We start from the raw sequence: 18,537 nt of genomic DNA on the forward strand, positions 1-18,537 counted from the left end.
AAGTTTGTGTTTTTTATTAATCTCCATCTCCAGAACATCTTTTATTAGCCTTTCAATAATTTGATGAACCTTCTGTTTTATATGCACACACACACAAAACTTCCATCAGAGAGACTTTCACCAATACCACATAAAATAGATTAGGAGAGTCCCCACTCCACCTACTGCTGGAAGCATGGCCTCTCCCAATGTATCTGTGAATTTCCAGGGGCAGAGCTCACGTGCTTCTGGTCATTCCTTGCTACCAGCTGCTTCCTCACTGTCACCCCAGCTCCTGCAGTGCCAACCTCTCTCCTTTCTTAAGATGTCCTGGCATAGCTCAAAACCCCTTTTCCTCCTCTTCTGCAAAGTTTTTTGTACACAGCCTCATGTAACAGCTTTTACTGAAGGTTTTGTGGACAAAGGGGGTAATCATAGCACAAAGTAGGAATTAAATTCACTGTCAGACAGCCATCACTGTTCCTAATTTGGGTTGCCTCTGCTTACCCGCAGAGCAGAGCTTTCGTCTCTGATTCTGTCTTCCGTATGCTCCAGCCTGGTACCATGTCACCGTCCCGATGCTCTTCTCAGATCCTCTTCTAGACTGCTGTGCCATCTCCTGCTGGTCTGGTCGTCTAGCCTCTCATCTCTTCCCCCTCCTGGATGCTGACAAAACTTCAACAGTTCTTGATTTCCAAGAGCTGGTTAGCCTTCCTTTGTTTCATCCTTCCCCATCCAGCTCAGGCCCAGTGATCTCATTTCTCAGCACTAGGGAGGCTCCTGGAGTTGTTTACCAAACAAAGCGCAGTTTTCCCCCTAAGAACAATTCTTCCTCCCAGACCAACAAAAAAAAATTGCACTCAGCTTCTACCGTAACAGGTATTTCCTGTCATCTGTCCACTCTGTCTGCCATGTGATTTGAAAGCTCAAAGAGCTGCATCTCCCCTTTGTCCTGACAACCCCACCAGAAAGGTCATTCCTTCAGATTAAGGAATTATATCCAGAAGACATATATAACGAAACATTTTATTTAGAAGAAGCAACCCATTTAGCTAGATATTCTCAAACTTTACCGTACATGAAAATCTTCTGGCACACAGATTAAAAATACAGCTTCCCCCGTCCTATTCTGTCAGAGTCTGATTCTGAAGATCTGAGGTAGAACCTGGGAATCTGTATGTTAAAAAAGTGACCCACCCCCATCCCTCCCCCAAGTGATTCTGATGCAAGAGATCAGCTGACCACACCTTGGGAAACACTGCTTTTCTGTTTGACCTATGGAGAGGAAAGTGGGGATGCCAAGGATCAAATTACCATCTTGTATTAGTTTCCTCTGGCTGCTGTGAAAAATTACCACAAACTTGGTGGATTAAAACAACAGAAATTTGCATCATTATTCACAATCGTCAAAAGGTGGAAACAACCCAAGTGTTCACTGATGGATGAATGGAAAAACAAAATGTGATATATACATACAATGGAATATTATTCAGCCTCAAAAAGGAAGGAATATCTGATACACCCTATGACATGGCTGAACCTTGAAGACATTATACTAAGCAAAATAAAAGAATAAATATTGTATGATTCCACTTATAAGAGGTATCTAAAGTAGTCAAATGCATGGAGGCAGAAAGTGGAATGGTGGTCGCCAGGGGGTGTGGGAAGTGGGGAGTTATTGTTTAATTGGTATGGAGTTTCAGTTTGGGATGATGAAAAAGTCTGGAGATGGATGGTGGTGATGGTTGCACAACAGTGTGGATGTACTTAACGCCACAGAATCGTACACTTAAAAGTGGTTAAAATAATAAATTTTATGTTATGTATATAGTCACGCATCGATTAACGATGGGGATACATTCTGAGAAATGCATCGTTAGGCAATTTCGTCATTGTGCAAATATCAGAATGTACTACACAGACCTAGATGGTATAGCCTACTACATGCCCAGGCTACATGGTACTAATCTTATGGGACCAGTCATATATGGGGTCCAACATTGACCAAAACATCATTGTTCAGCACGTGACAGTATTTTAACAGAATTTTAAGAAGCTAAAACAATAAAATCCAGATACTTATTATTTCACAAATCTAGAGGCCAGAGTTGGAAATCAGTATCACTGGGCCACGTCAAGGTGTCCACAGGGCCACAGTCTCTCCAGAAGCTCTAGGGGAGAACCTTCCTTGATGCTTCCAGCTTCTGGTGGCTGCCAGGATTCTTGGCTTTTGGCCCATCACTTTAATCTCTGCCTCCATTGCCTTCTCTTCTCTCTGTGTGTGAAATCTCCCTCTGCCTCTTTCTTGCAAGGCCTCGTGATTATATTTAGGGCCCACTCAGATAACCTCCCCATCTCCAGATCCTTAACTTAATCATATCTATAGTCCTTTTTTGCCATGCAAGATAAACATTCACAGGTTCCAGGATTAGGATGAGGATATCTTTTGGGGGCCGTTTTTCAGCCTACCAGTGCATCTGTCGGGGTTCCAGGGAATGGGGCCAGGATTCGGAGAGAAAAAGAAGAGAAGGTCAAGAGCTGGGATTTTGGCCACAGGTCCGGAGGAAAGATGAGCATCTTGGGCAGGGGAAGGCACTACTCTGTAGCTTCCCAGTGTCGAGAGTGCCGCGCCAACCCTGTGGGAAGGGCCAGCTTAAGAAGGATCCACTTGTCAGGGGTAGCGGCTGACCTGTGGCCAAGAGCCAAAGTCACTCCCCAGCCTTACAGATCCACCACAGCTGACCTGGTGGGAACCCAGGCATTCCCAGTGTCACATGCTCTGGAGCTGACAGCGAATCAGGAAGTGACCACACCTGCCTCATGCCCACGTGGACCCCAATGAGAGTACCCCAGAACTGAAGGAAGGACAGAGAGCCAAGTTTAGCTCCTACTGTGCCCCAGAGCCAGGCTCTCTCCTTACTTAGTCTCATCTACTCCCTACTTCAGTCCTGTGAGGGTGGTATTTTAGCCCCCCTTTACAGATGAGGCACCTGCAGCTCAGAGACGTGAAGCCATTTCTCCTAGTTACACGGCATGTCCATCTTCTAAGTCTCATCGAGGTGAAGGACTCCAGTGTAAGTTGGACAGACCTGGGTTCACATCCTGGCCCTGTACTTACTGGCCATGTGGCCTAGGACACAACCTGTCTGCACTTCTCCGTCCGTCATCTCTAAACCGGGGGCGGGGGGCCGCTACTGCAGGAAGCATCTACCTCATGAGATCCATTGTTAGGAAGATAAGCATAGCCCTGAGCACAGCCTTTGGCACAAAAATGCCCAGATAACCAATACAAGTATTCCCAGCCCTGCCCAGGTGCAGAGAGCAGAGCCTACCCCAGCCCAGCTCCTCCCTCCCCTGCCTGGCAGAGGGCCCCAGGCAGGCATGCAGCCCTCTCAGCTGGCCTCATTCGGAAGGGGGTTTCTCTACAGAGGAGCGCCTGGGTTTGCAGCAACTGGACTCTTCTAGTCCCTCCTTGCCGCCTCCCCAGCAAGTCCATTATTAACCCTCAGCCAAGCAGAGGGCAGGAAAGCCTTAAGATAATTCCCCGTTTGTTCTCCACCACAACCACCAGCGTGGGTCTCAGTGGGCTTCAAGGACTGTGTTGTTCAGCTTGCTCAGGGCCTTCAGCAGGCCCAGCCTCACCCCCAGTGCCAGCTGCAGCCACAGGGCTGGCAGCCAGACTGGGAAAAGCAGGGGGCCCTTGGCCTTCTAGGGGGGGTTGCCTGCACAAGAACCCCTTTCAGAGGCATGAATACAGTTGCAGGACTGGCCTGTGATTATATGAGTTGTTTTAAAGAGCTTTAGCAAACACAACTGGCCCAACAATAGCCTGACTAATATTGACTCTGGAGGTCGCCAAGCCTGGGCGTCCACAGGGAAACAATTGTGGCCCAACTTAAGTGGCCCCTGGCGCTCATGGTCTGGTGGTGGGTGGGCAATGGGATGGCATTGACTCCCATGAGACACGCTCTGGGCACACCTCACACCCACTCAGAAAGGAGGGAATCTGCCCCTTTTTGAGCACCGTTGTGTGCAAACCCCTGTGCTCCCCATCATCAGTGAGGGCCTGGTGTCCTATAACAATGTCTCATGGCTCTGCCCCAAGGCCTCAGTGAGCTTCTCCCAAATGAACCTCTTCCTCTCAGTTCCAGCCCTACCTGCTATAACCTGGTGTCTCTAGTTCCCGCCCTGAATTCCCACAAGTGGCCTCTCTCCCAGCCCCTCAGAGAGGGTGGTGTGACAAATCTGCTCCCCACTGCGCTCTGCCAGCGCCTCGTTGCCTCACTGCAGAGCACTCCTGTTTGTCACGGGCCTTGCCCAGATGTAGACAGCCAGTGCCCACTGGCTGCAGGACTCATGCCCACATTTACGGCAGCACACCCTCTCTCTTTTCATCAAAATTTGACATCTCGAAGTCCCTCCTTTAAAATAAGTGCTGCAGGCATAGCAACTTGACCTCTATGGTCTAGGTGTGCTTCTCTACAACATCAGTAATCCAAAGAAAGCTCTCCTAACATGGGAGCAAATTTCCTTCGTTTTGATTACAACTTTTCTTAGCATCTGCAGACTGTGGAGCTGCAAAGGACCTTCAAGAGTCTGAAGTCCAGCCCTTAGTTGTATAAATTGGGCTCCAGGAGCAATGATGTCCTCCAAGGCACACATCTGGGACTGAACTTTTAAATTGTGTGACCTGAGCACATTATCATTCCTGCTCACAGTATGACAACCTGGATGACAAGGTTCGAAACTGGAGTCTTACCAGGAATCTCCTTAAATGAGGATCTGAACCTCCGTCCTGGACAAGTGGGACCTTGCAGGACTCACTCAGGGGCCCAGATGGGCAAGGGTGATCCGTGAGAGAGGGTTGGGAGGCAAAACTTAGTCACAAACAGGCACAGACTGATCAAGGTGTCTTCAAAGAAGTAAGGCAGACAGAAGGAATCCAGGTACAGGCCTGAGATGCTTCAAAGTGGGGGTTGGGGCCTGAGAAGCGGCCTTCTGCCCCTACAGGCCTGCAGCCAACAGACGGTTAAGGGGTACCACGGCTCTTGCTCCCCTGTTCTTATAAAACTGGATGCTTGTCTAAATTGCTCAGCTCCACCAAGCTCAGTATCTGCTTTTTTCCCTATTGACGGGAAGAAGAAGCTTGCTATCTGGTTCAAGATTAATCAGTATCAAAATCAGCATAAGCAGGTCAATTTTTGTAGGTGCTTAATAGTATGAACAAGATCCCACAGATCCGCCTCTCCCGACTCTCAGCCCAGGCCTCTTCCCACCAGACCAAGGAGATTACTGTTCACACAAGGCCTGAATTCATTGAAAAAACGTTTAGTTTTTACCTGTCTATGTGTTTACCCTGTGGCTTGGCCTGTGTGAATGAAATAGGGAACTGAGGACTTAACCAATGTTTAAAGCCCATCTAGCCCCATAATGAGCAGCAGGTCCTGCTATGGGGACAGGTAGGTCAGCCATGAGTCCTCAAGCCAACTCACAGATGGACCTGTTATTCTGGTCCTCAGTTTCTCCAATTATAAAAATTAAGACAGAAGATGGAGAACAGTTTTACCTAATGGAGGTTGATTTTCAGGGCCCCCCAACTTGCACAAACACTTTTCAAGGCCTATAAGCAGTATATTTATAATTTTGCATTCTTTTTCTTTAGAAAAGTCCCCAAATTGCATAGGCTTAAGACTCTGTAAAACTTCATCCATCCCCAGATGGTGTCGTGTAGGTAATTCAGAGGCACTAAAGATTCAGAACATTCTGAAGCAGGAACTCAAACTCCTTGAGAGAAAGACTGGAAACCATACAATCTTATCTCCACTTTTGCCAATTCCTTTTTTTTCCCACCACTAACGTGTTGGAGATGTTGGTATCAACAGCAAGCTAACAACAGATATTCACTAACATGATTCTCTTTGAAAAGCCACAGAGCTTTGGGTTACAAGGGTGTCTCTTATTAAGGAGGAGATGAGGAGCTTCTACTGTGAAAAATAAAGCTAAACTCATACAAAATTCAATTTGGCTAATTTGACTTGAAGGTTGCAAAGCAGGAAGAAGCCAGGAAGAGGAGAAAAAAGAAGTAGGAAATGCTATGAAGCAGAGAAAGTTTGGAAGACTGGTCTATAGGACAGGGAAAAGCCATCCCCTTAGCACGGGGCCCCCTGCAGCACAGAGAAAAGCCTCAGCCAGCCCCGGCCCATGTCCTAAGTAGCAACTGAAATCACAGTCCAGAAAAGACCCCTTTCTGTGCTGAAAGGCTGATTACATGATGTGGTATGAAGGGATTCAATCACTCATTGTTCATTCAACAAATGTTTTAAGTATTTGTTGCTAGATGCTGGGGACATATGATGAGCAGAACAGATATGGCCTCTCATTCCAGTCTGGAGGGGAACTCAGACAAACAAAGAGATGATTGCAATTAGTATGATATGTGCTTTGATAGGGGAGGTACAGGATATTAGGGAAGCACAGAGAGGGCATCTAATCCAGATTTAGAGTCAGAGGAGATTCTCCAGAGAAGTAAGGAATCATCTGAGACCTGCAAGATGAGCAGTCTCCACCAGAAGAAGGAATAAGCATGTTTTAGGCAGAATGAAGAGGGCAGCAGTTCGGTGTTCCTGAAGAACTGTGGACCAGATGTGTGTTGGGTTGTGAAAGGAGGATGGAGGGGGCCTAACTTATACAGGTGCTGGATCACATAGGTTTTGAAAGCCTGAGTAAGGAGTGTGGACTTTACCTTAAAAGTAATGAAAATGACTTTATGAAATCACCCAGATGGTGTGGGGAGTGGACTAGAGAGAAGCAAGGTGACAAGGAGACCAGTTATGAGACTGTAGCAAAGGCGATAGTGGCCTCAATGGAAGGAAGTTGCAACTGTGAGATGGAGAGATGTGTACAGATTTTAAAAATACCAAGAGACACAATGGATGTACTTTATAGTTGGTTAAAAATGCAGTGTGAGTTGTCCAAGGAGTCTAGAATGACCTCAGGTATATCTGGCTTGAGCAGTTGGGCAGCCAGATGGTAGAGCCATTTGGAAAGAGAGTGACTCCAGAAGGAGCATGTTTAGTGCTTCTGAACTGAATCACCCATTAGGATAAAAGGAGGCTTGGAATTCACGGCAGAAGGCCAGGTTGAAAGGCCCAAGAAAGATTGACTTATTAAAGTTATGGAGGTCAGGACAGAGAAGGAAAAGGCAAGGACCAAGAACTTCAAGTGAAAGGATGTTAAGAGAGAAGAGCAGGCTACTAAACCACGTGTACAATAAAATATGCACACATGCACAAAATACACACAAGGAAAAGACACTGGTGGTAACTACATGAACATGTTAGGCGTAGTTATTGCATCAGAGTGACATTACTGGTGATTTGTATTTCCTTCTCTTTGCTTGGCTGTATTTGCAAAGCTAAAGATTGTACAATAAATGTGGTATTTTTTGTAATAAAAACAAAAGTTATTTTTGAAAAGTGGCTATGTAAGTGAAGGAAGATTATTAAAGGGCTTTTAACTAAAAGTCAAAAATTTAATTGGAAAGAGCGAGTGGACAGCTGCAGGAGGTAAGTAACATGATCAACTACCTTACAAACTTGGTTGTGTGTTGGGATCACCTGCAAAGCTTAAAAAAAAAAAAAAACTGATCCTGGATTCCACCTGCAGAGATTCCAATTTAATTGGCAGGAGGTGTGGCCTAAGCGCAGGAGATTTTTTAATGCTCTCTAGGTGATTCTGATGTCAGCAAAGATGGAGAACCACTGATGTAGTCAATGAGAAGTAATAGGGGTTATTTTTCAGAACAGCGTTTTGAGTTAATTTGAAAGGAGGGAAAATCTCAGGGCGAAGGTTATTGTGGTGAGGTTATAAGGTGAGGTCAAAGGTTAGCAAGGAGGTCTGGGTGGGCATGGGGTCAGTTACACAGTATGCTCTTAAATGATAGCGGGTAAAGTGAGCTGAACTTAATCTGAAAAAAAAAAAAAAAGGAGTTCTGGCATCCTAAGGTGGTGTTCAGCAAAGGGCAGTGTCAGGACAGTACCTCAGCTGAAGACCTTCAGGTCCATGGAAGACAGTGCATGGATTATTCTGAAGAATGACTTTCCGACAATCTGCCCCCAGCTGTGTGTTGCAATGCGCGTGGCGGAGCTGCGCTTCCAAAGAGGCTGGCTCAGTGGGGCTGCGGTGATGTCTCCTTCCAGGTCCCAGCATGGATGACCCTGTTCTTCTTGGGTGAGTTATTTAATTTCTCTCACCTCACTCTCTTCATTTGTCGAAAAGAGAGAATAATGCCTCTTTGACCGGTTTCTCAGGATTAAATACAATAACATTGTGAAAGCAGCTACTAGGTTTTTTAAATGTTTTGCGGTTGCCATTGCTTGAAACAGGAAAAGGGGAAGTAACAGCTGTCAGAGTCTGGACCTAACTCTTTCTGCCTCATTTACATCTCTCTCCTGATATTTTCTCTATTTAACTTTCTAAATTCTAAAGTATGGTGGCTAGAGCAGATGAACTGGTTTTTTTCTTATTAGGAGATGAACGGCATGGAGTTGGCAGACCTAAAAAAATGTAGAACTTAAAAAGCAGAATCAACAAATTCAAAACTTTATTTTTTATGTAAAACACCTTAATGTTAGGAATTATCAGAGTGAAACAATGATTATTGAAATTTAAACTCTGAGAGAAAAGGCAATTGTGGTCAAGTGTGTGAAACTTGTATTTCTTTAAATCTGAGATGCCTTTCGTTGTAAGATACGTCATCATTTGACGTATCGTTAAGGAAAAAGAATGTTCCTAATTAAAATATGACACAATACTTCTCTCAATTAGTTTCCTTATTGAAAGAGCCCTTTTAGATTAATTTAAACATCTATCACATATATCACTCTTATACAGATCTAAAAAGGAAAACAGCAAAATAAATTGGCTAGGTTGTTCTGCCAAGCTTTTTCACATTCAGTGTAAGTCTTCTGAATCACTTTGCAGTCAATATCCATGTTTTCCCACACAATAACGCCCTCTGGGCTTTCAAGTCAATTGGTGACGTGCTCTCTTATTCTCTCCCTTATTTTCTTCTAGCCACAGACATCTGTTTCTACAAGCCTTTTTGCCTAGCGTGTGTGACAGGCAATCCTTTTGTGCATGTCTCGTTAACTAAACATAACACAGCTTTATCTACTTGTGAACATCTTCCCTTCTTAAGTCTTATAAAACTATGCTTCTCAAACTTTCGTGTACATACAAATCACCTGGGAATCTTCTTTAAAAAGCAGATATAAAATAGGCCTGGGCTGGAGCCTGAGATTCTATAGTTCTCACATGCCCCCAGGTGAGGCAAACACCCCTGGTCCCACTACCACAGTGTGAGTAGCAAGGCTGTAAAGCAATTGGTTCGATTGGTTCCTTCTTTGCAGCAAAATGTGGAAGTATGGTTATTCCTCCAGTAAATGTTTCTTTCACTTATATCAAGTTTATCTCCTGCTGCTCTGCTTTCATACCCTCCAAGGTACACAATAATTTTTCATTTCAATATCAAATTATAGTATGATCTTTTGGAAATTATTTAAAATTCAACATGTGTGGCACCAGCAATGCATGTAATTCATTGACATGAGGGTGGAGTGAAGAGCTCGACCCAGTTAGTACATGCATAGCCAGTGCACTGCATGTCAAAGACACTAAAAAGTGCAAACATGTGGCTTCAGCTCAAGGAAATATGGAGAATCTGTTGCAAATCTCTGTACTCTTTTAGCCTCTACTCTTTGCAGTTTTTTTCTACTTAACGAAATGCTGAAATCAGTGTTAAGAAGCATGAGAGGAAGTATGAAACCCAGTGCATTTCTCAGTGTCTCTGTTCTTAACCTTTTGGCTTCAGTTGCATGAATGGAGGATAGCTCTGATGCTCTAGTGGTTAAGATTCAATGCACTCACCATGGTGGCCCATGTTCCTTTCCTGATCAGGGAACCACACCACCCGTCTGTCAGTTGTCATACTGTGGCAGCTGTGTGTTGCTGTGATGCTGAAAGCTATACCACTGGTATTTCAAATACCAGCAGGGGCACCCATGGTGGACAGGTTTCAGTGGTGCTTCCAGAGTAGACAGACTAGAAGAAGGACCTGGACACAGACTTATAAAAAAATTGGCCACGAAAACCCTGTGAATAGCAGCAGAGCGTTGTCTGATACAAGGCTGGAAGATATGGGAACGGCACAAAAAGACCGGGCAGGCTTCTGCTCCACTGTACACAGGGTCACTGGGAGTATCTGGTTCGATGGCAGTGACAACAAATGTGAGTGGAACACAAGGGTGGACTCAACGCAGTGTGTGAGCGTTGGTGATATGTGTGTTTACAACTAACTTCTCAGTGGTCAGAACCACCTGAGCTCTTGTTGAAAATGCCTAACTCTGAATTCCCCCAACCTGCAGAAGCAGCCTCTCTGGGAGCCAATCCCAGGAAACTGTCCCCAAATCCCCCAGCAGGCCTAACACCATTCAAGCTTGAAAACTACCAGTTTCTTTGCACCTTTACAAGGTGTCTTTACCCCTTGCTGCAGGATTTAGTCCTTCAGTCTCCAGGTGGAGGGCACCTACCACATCCCAAACACTGTGCCAGGTTTTAAGGGAACACCAAGCGATCTGACACAGCATCTCACCCTGTCCTCGCGGAGCTTATGGTCCAAACAGGTTAAGAGAGAGAAAACTGCGCTAGGGCATTCAGAATGGGAGAGGAAGAGAGTAAGAAGGTGTTTCCAATGGATATGATTGGAAAAGGCTTACAGAAAGGTGGGAAATGTCTCTTGAAAGGTGGATGGAATTTGGATGGGAGAGATGAAAAGGGCATTTCAGGCAGGTGGTACAGCATAAGCAAAGGCAAGGAGATGGAGAGCACTAGTCACGTTCCATAGAGCAGACCAGATGTTCTCAGGAGACTGTTCATGTCACAGATTCATAAAATAGATGCTTGGTAAGTAAGGCGATGCCCCAGGAGAGCTTGCTCTCTTGTATCTGGTCTCTCCATCTAGAGTGTTTAGTTTCCTTTTCTCTTCCATCTCCTCCTACATTCTACTCTCTTCTCAAGTTAAGAGGGAGGAGATCCAGAGCCTTCGATTCATCATTAGCACTTCGGGCCACATCCCTCCTTCCCTTTGTGCTGGCTTCCCTGCCACCCAACTTGCTTCTGTACCGACTCCTCTGTCTTCCCCCATCTCCTGTCAGCTGGCGCATGAGGAGAAATGCAAGCTCATTGCAATATTAATCTGAGCAAAACATAACTAGAGAGGAAATTTGCTGCTCTGTTGCATATAGCATATGGTACCTCCCAAAAGCCAGAAAAAAAATGATTTTTTAATCATTTGCTGTTCAGGATTATCCACCCTCCCTTTCCCCAGCGTGGATAATTGAGGGTTGGCTGTATTTGGATTTCAAAGCAGTTTGGACTTCATTGAAATCCAAGGTTCCTAGTCTGCTGCCAAGCCCCAGTGGGCATTCATGCCTATGATTAAGTTGATCTGCAAGGAGGGCCATAGAGGTGTCTCTGATGTGAGTGGTTACCAGAGAAGACAATTGGTGTTTTTATGTTGCACATATGGTACCAAAATGATAGCAACAGATAGCTTTTCTTCAAGAGAAATGCCCTTGGTGCTCTGGGTCTCGAGTGCCATTGCCCCTAGACATGTCAGTCTGCTCTCCAAAAAAGTCTTTGGTGAACCTAACAAAGGGTGAGACTTCACTAAGGTGCCTATTGGATTTCACAGCGATGCAAGCAGAGATATTAGAGGTCATTTGCCAATCCTCCTCTTTTTGCTTGTCCCTAAACTAATATCTGTGCCAATCTTCCTCTGTTTTGTTTGTGGGGCACCACCACAGCATGGCTTGATGAGCAGTGTGTAGCTCCACACCTGGGATCTGAACCCATGAAGCCCAGGCCACTGAAGCAGAGTGTGGGAACTTAACCACTACACCACGGTGCTGGCCCTATGATTTGTTTTTAAGGTGGGCAAAAATTGGCCAACACACACATACACACTCTGGAAGCTGAAATTCTGAGTAAAGAAGAATGCTAAATACAGCATGGTTAAAAAAATTCGTCTGTTCCCCACATGTGTGTGCAGTTTGTGTGTAAGAGGGAGAACTGGGCAGCCTCTTCTAGAACACATGCAGCTCAGGCAGCAGGAAGTATGTTGCTTCAAACAGTCTTCCCTAGGTGTGGGGGACAGGTCGGGGGAAAAAAGAGGAGATGCGAGCCAGCCCTTCACCTGGATGTGTTTGCCACCTAGAGAAGAAGAGAGGAAAAATTTTTAGTGAAAACACAGGAACACACAAAAAAGAAGTGCTGGAGGATGTCCTCTGTGGCTATAGAGGCTCCACACTGTGTTGGGGTGAGGGCTGAGATGCCGGGAGGAGGCCCAGGAGTCAGGTCATCACTGGCTGGGCAGGTGGACTAGGCAGGTGGCTGAGCACCTTGGAGGGGCTGGGCTACAGGGGCAGAATGACAGGGGAGAAAGGTCAGAGCAGGGCTATACCCCTTCCCAGCATGCTGTTTGGGGGATGCATTGGCTAAAGCCTCCTGGGCACTGTCAGTGACTTACTCATGCCGGGTCCCTCCTTGTTGGCAAGGGCATGCTCCCGGTTGCCAGTGGTCATGGAGAATATTATCCTCAAGCCCATCGCCTGCACCAACCCACAGGGCAACCCCCACGCCCCTGTTTAAGGTCAGAAGCAAGAATGGGTGAGCGTGAGTGGGGCCTCATCCCTTCTTTGGTAAAGTCAGAACCCCAGGCACCCCTTATTCACCATCTCCCCCAAGTCATGCCACAACAGCCTCACCTTACTCCTCTCCCCTGCCGCACCCCCACCATGAGCACCCCTCTCCAGTGCCACATTGTTATTGTTCTGCTGTCTGGCATCAGCTGGACCATGGAAAAGGATGTCTTTGATCAGTCCAGGAAGGCACAGCCAGTGTGTGTCCTGTGTTTGGGCCTCCCCCCATCCCGCCTCAGACTCCCCTCTCTCATTCTCTGCCTCACACCAGAGATTCTGCTGCTCTTTCCTGGATCATCTTGGAGAGGTTCCGTCGAGACTCCCTGGGCTCACTTGGAACTCATTACCGAATGTCTATGCCTCCACGCCTGTCCCCTCAGCCCGCACAGACACAGAGCCAGCAGCCCAGAACTGCCAGCTGGCTCACCACCGAAATGAGGGTGAGCACCGGTAAGGAAAGAAAGCCATCCAAGGCGTCACTTCCCTGCCCTCCTCAGAGAGGACAGCCGGGCCATTCTCGTGATTAAACCGACTAACCACCCCCGCCGGCTCTGTGATGGCTTCTCCTGACCATGGTGGTTGCTGATTAAAGAGAAGCTGGATTTTCTTAGAAGAAACTTAAAACTATATAGAGAAAGAGAGATGGGGTGAGGGCCTCAACTGCAATGTTCTTGGTGGGAACCACAGTTTCCTCAACCCATCTCCACTCTCATGACACCCAGAGCCCCAGACGCCCAGGAGACAGCCCAGAGGACACATGCTATTGCCCAGTAAGTGCATGTGTCTTGGAGGCACAGCGCTCTAGCCCTGCTCTCACCCAGCTTGTATGGATTCCTCCTGAGTGTCAGGCACCATACTGGGCCCTGAGGGCAAAAGCGAGCTGTGCCGGGCTGCATCTCCCACCAGGAGGCTGGCCAGCACGCTGGGAGCGTATCAGGGAGGGTTTCAGGCAATCCTCCCAGGCTCTTCCATGCTGCAAAGCCGCCTGTGCGTCTTGCTTTATAGACTGCAGAACTGCAGTTTGGCCTCAAAGGTTACCGTGTGTCCCTCGGGCTTGGGAGCAATGACCTGTGTGCTGGCAGCTCTCCCAGCAGAAATAGGAAGGCTGTACTTCAAATACGGTTTCCTTTAAAAAAAATAATAATAATAATAATTGAAATCAGGCATTACCCTGGTGTTTCCCATCTGTGTGCCTGCCTTTTGTGGCCTGGACTCTTGACTCTCACTGGAGTTGCTGCTGAAAAGCTGATGACTCAGCATAGCAGTGGCTCAGGATTTCTGTGTGGGGGGTGGCATTGTGGTCAAGGGTAGGGCTCCTGTTTATTGGGCACACTGGTTATTTGGGGGATGCTGATGGAGACTGTGGGAGGGTTCAATCCTCTCCCACCACCCCCACCTTGGCAGCTCCCCAAACTGAGCCTTTGTTCCAGGAGCAAAGGCAGCCCTGGGGGTCAGGAGAGCTGCAGCCTGGTTCCGGGTCTAATTAGCTGCGGGACTTTGCACGACCCCAGAATTTTTCGAAGCCTCGGGATTCCCATCTGTAAAGACATTGGGGTTGGACCACGTCGTCTCTAAAATCCCTCCCAGTGATTCTAGGCCTTGGAGGAAGGAAACTGTATTGGAGATACGGTCCCCAACCCTGAAAAAGCTAATGATGGTGAAAATATAGCTCCAAAGAAAAATCGCATGAAACAACAAATGGCGAAAGTAACGAGTTCCTGCTTTTTGTCCACTAACATCTATCACCACTACTTCTGGCAACAGCCCCTAATTTCCATTTGTGAAGCTCATGAGGTTCTGCTTCCAGGGGTGGAGGCCACAACCTAAAATATATCCTGAGTCTGGCCACTTCTCACCAGCTCTACCACTACACTTTTCCCAGCCACTACTGTCTGTCCCTGCTTCCCCCCACCCCGCCCTCTCCACACAGCAGCAAGGGGATCTTTTCATTGCTACCTATTTAATATGTGTGGGGGTTTTTTTGATTGAGACATAATTGACATACAACATTGTGTACGTTTAAGGTGTACAATGTTGGTTGGATACATTTATATATTTCAATATGATTACTACTGTAGCATTAGCTAACACATTTGTATGTCACATATGTATCATTTCTTTTGTCCTGAGAAGTGTTAAGATCTAGTGTCTTAGCAACTTCGAAGTTTATAATACAGTATTGTTGACTATAATTACTACGTTGTGCATTAGATCTCCAGAACTTATTTATGAACTAGTTGTAAATTTGTACACTTAAATAACATCGCCTCGATTTCCCCACCCCCTGTCCCTGGTAACCACCATTCCACTTTCTGTTTTTACAAGTTCAGTTTTTTTAGATTCAACATATAGGTGATATCATACAATATTTCTCTATCTCTGTCTCACTTATCTTATTTAGCATAATGCCTTCAATGTCCATCCATGTCGTTGCAAATGGCAAGATTTCCATCCTTCTCATGGCTGAATAATAATCCATTGTATGTATATACCACATCTTCTTTATCCATTCATCCATTGATGGACCTGTAGGTTATTTCCGTGTGTTGGCTATTGTGAAATATGCTGCAATGAACACAGGAGCACAGATATCCCTTCAAGATACTGATTTCATTTCCTTTAGATATGTGCCAAGGAGTGGAATTTCTGGATCATAGGGTGGTTCAGTTTTTAATTTTTCAAGGAACTGTAATCCTGTTTTCCATAGTGGCTGTACCAATTTACATTCCCACTAACAGTGTACAAATGTTCCCTTCTTTCCACCTCATCGCCAACACACGTTATTTCTTGTCTTTTTGATAATAGTCATTCTGACAGGTATAAAGTGATATCTTTCTGTGGATTTGATTTGCATTTCCATGATGACTGGTGACGTTGAGCATCTTTTCATATACCTATTGGCCATTTGTATGTGGAGGTTTTTTTTTTTTCCTTTTTGGTGAGGAAAATTGGCTCTGAGCTAACACCCATTGCCAATCTTCCTCTTTTTGCTTGCGGAAGATTGTCCCTGAGCTAACAACTGTGCCAATCTTCCTCTATTTTTTTGTATGTGGGTCACCACCACAGCATGGCTTGATGAGCAGTGTGCAGGTCCACGCCTGAACTCGCAAACTCCAGCCACCAAAGCAAAGCATACAAACCCAACCACTAGGCCACTGGGCTGGCCCCTGTGGAGATGTTTTTCAAACATAACTCATGTTTTGTTTCTCCCCTTTTGGAAAGCCTCCAGACTCTCCACCATGGTCAGAATAAAATTGTCTGCTTCCCTCGGCCTGCAGGGCCCAGCATCACGTGGCTCTGCCCCTTCTCCACCTCCTCTCCCATCACTCTCTGCTTGGTCTGTACTGCTCTGGCCACACCAGCCTTTGTGGCTCTTCCTTAATAAGTCTCGCTTGTTCTGCCTCAGTTTTTGCACTAGCTCCCTCTACCCAGAATGTTTTACAGTCATGCATTGCTTAACAGCAGCAATACGTTCTGAGAAATATGTCGTTAGGCAATTTCATCTTTGTGAGAACATCGTAGAGTGTACTTACACGAACTTAGATGGTATAGCCTACTACACACCTAGGCTAGATGGTACTAAGCTTATGGGACCGTCATCTTATGTGCACTTCATTGTTGACTAAAATGTTATGTGGCACTTGACTGTATATCCAGATCTTCCCAAGGCTTCTATTCTCATTTCATTTGGGTCTCTACTCAAGTGTCACCTCCTAAGAGAGGCCTTCCCTGACCATGTTATCTAAGACAGCTCCCCACCCCCACCCCACATCTCCACCCTCTTCATTTGCTTTGATTGTTTTATTTTTTTAATAGCCCTCATCATTTCCTAATTTACATCATTTTACAGTGTACTTTTTTGTTTTCTGTCTCCCCTACTGGTAAGTAAGCCCCAACAGGGTGGGGCTCTTGTCCTTACTATATCCCCAGACTATACAATAGTGCCTGGCACGCAGTGAGTGCTCAAAAAACGCTTGGTGAGTGAGCAAAAAAGTGAGTGAGATTGATCAGTGCGTTCAATGTCCCAACCACATTGGCTGGCTCAGCGGTGGGCAGTGACTTCACCTGGTCTGGGTGGAGTGAGTCTCAGGACTTTGCCAGCACACTGAGCCACCGGCACATGCTTTCCTCTGCTGCCCTAAGTGTCATGATGGTGTGAGACTGAGGCCAGAGCTGCCAGATGCATCCTGGAACAGGGCTAACCCAGGAGAAGCAAGACTAAGGGGCAAAACCTGGTGGCATCCTTGGGGCCCTGAATGCAGCTATGGCTGAAGCTGAACTTTCTATGGGCTTTTCAATCAACAGCAATCAATACCTTTCTCTTTCTTTTTTTTTTTTTTTGAGGAAGGTTAGCCCTGAGTTAACATCTGCTGCCAATCCTCCTCTTTTCTCTGAGGAAGACTGGCCCTGAGCTAACATCTGTGCCCATCTTCCTCTGCTTTATATGTGGGACGCCTGCCACAGCATGGTTTGCCAACCGGTGCCATGTCGACACCCGGGATCTGAACTGGCAAATCCCGGGCTGCTGAAGAGGAATGTGTGAACTTAACCACTGCACCACCAGGCTGGCCCCACAATACCTTTCTTAAGCGTTGTCTAGTTAATCCTCATGCAACACCAAAGGAGCTCTCCTTGCCCACATCTCTCAGATGACAAAATCAGGCTGAGGAAAAAGAAGTTGACTCAGCTAAGGTCACACAGTCAGATTAGGGCTCAGCTTCAGGTCTTCTGACCACAGTGCCATATTGGGTGTTCTCCTCCCCCTGGACTTGCCCTGGCCAGAGAAAAGACCCTTCTCTGGGGCAGACAGCAGACTTGCTGACACACGCACAACGCAACCTGGATAGGGGTGGCGTCAGATTAGCCTCAAGGCAGAGCAACTTGCTGTTTGTGTTCTTCTGTTTATACAGGGCTTTTCTTCAAAGCGCTCCACCTGGTTTTGCAAATAACTATTACAGACCTTTCCTGCAGCAAGTCTAGGGGAGACAAGTCAAACAACGGCAGCAGATGTTCTCCAGCCTTCGAAACCAACGAGTTTCCACACTTGTCAGCTGACGTGGCTCACAGGGTCCAGGATTAACAGCACAGGCCTCTGTGATTTGTCTGGTGAAGTAACACGGCAGCTCACAGAGGTTTAATCATTGCCCACTGGCCCCACCAAAATAGCACAGGAGATTATGAAACTCCTTATGCTTCACAGAGTGACAGCTGTGTGGCCCTCGTAGACTCCTCTCCCTCGAGATCCACTCAGGAGGACTCTGCTGGGCTGTTCTCACAGTCTCGGCGGCTTAGCCAAGGAAGAGCTTCATTTCTCGGGGCTGGGCTCACACTATGTGCATCCTGAGCCCACTTCCTAGGCCTGAGGCCTTCCTGGCAGCTCCTCCTAACTGCCGGGCTGGCTGTTCTCAGGAAGGAGCCTACAGGGACACATCTCAGCTGCACGTTCTCACATATGCCCAAGGCTGCCAAGCAGCGTCCAGTGAGCTGTGTGCTGGAGGCTGTGCCCAGGCTCCCCTGCCAAGCCCCCAGGCCCTTAATGAGGGGTGGGACCCATGGGAGTTGTTTGCATTAGTCCATGGCAGCATGCTCAGCAGCCCACCATGAACCTTTCCTGGGCCTGAGTTAACGACCTGCTATGGCTCCCACTTGCCTCCCAGCCAGGCCAGTGGGTTCCTTCCCAGCACCAGCCTGCTCTGCAACTCAGACCAGGGCACACTTCAACCCAGACACTCAAAGATGCCCTCCTGAGTCGTGGCACCCAGGTTAGCATATGGTCCTCTAGAAAGGGGACTGGGAAACT

General features: G+C 46.8%; 1 protein-coding gene across 1 annotated transcript in view; it reads left to right on the forward strand.

Annotated features, from left to right (window-relative positions):
• Positions 1-8,137: 8,137 nt before the first annotated feature.
• DAPL1 (death associated protein like 1) overlaps positions 8,138-18,537 on the forward strand; it is a 92,019-nt gene continuing 81,619 nt past the window's right edge. The window contains exon 1 of the mRNA XM_070507811.1: positions 8,138-8,208. Within this exon, the coding sequence (XP_070363912.1) occupies positions 8,190-8,208 (19 nt within the window). The 5' untranslated portion in view covers positions 8,138-8,189. The remainder of the gene's footprint in view (positions 8,209-18,537) is intronic.

The sequence above is a fragment of the Equus asinus genome, chromosome 4 (assembly GCF_041296235.1).
Source record: "Equus asinus isolate D_3611 breed Donkey chromosome 4, EquAss-T2T_v2, whole genome shotgun sequence".
Classification (NCBI taxonomy): Eukaryota; Metazoa; Chordata; class Mammalia; order Perissodactyla; family Equidae; genus Equus; species Equus asinus.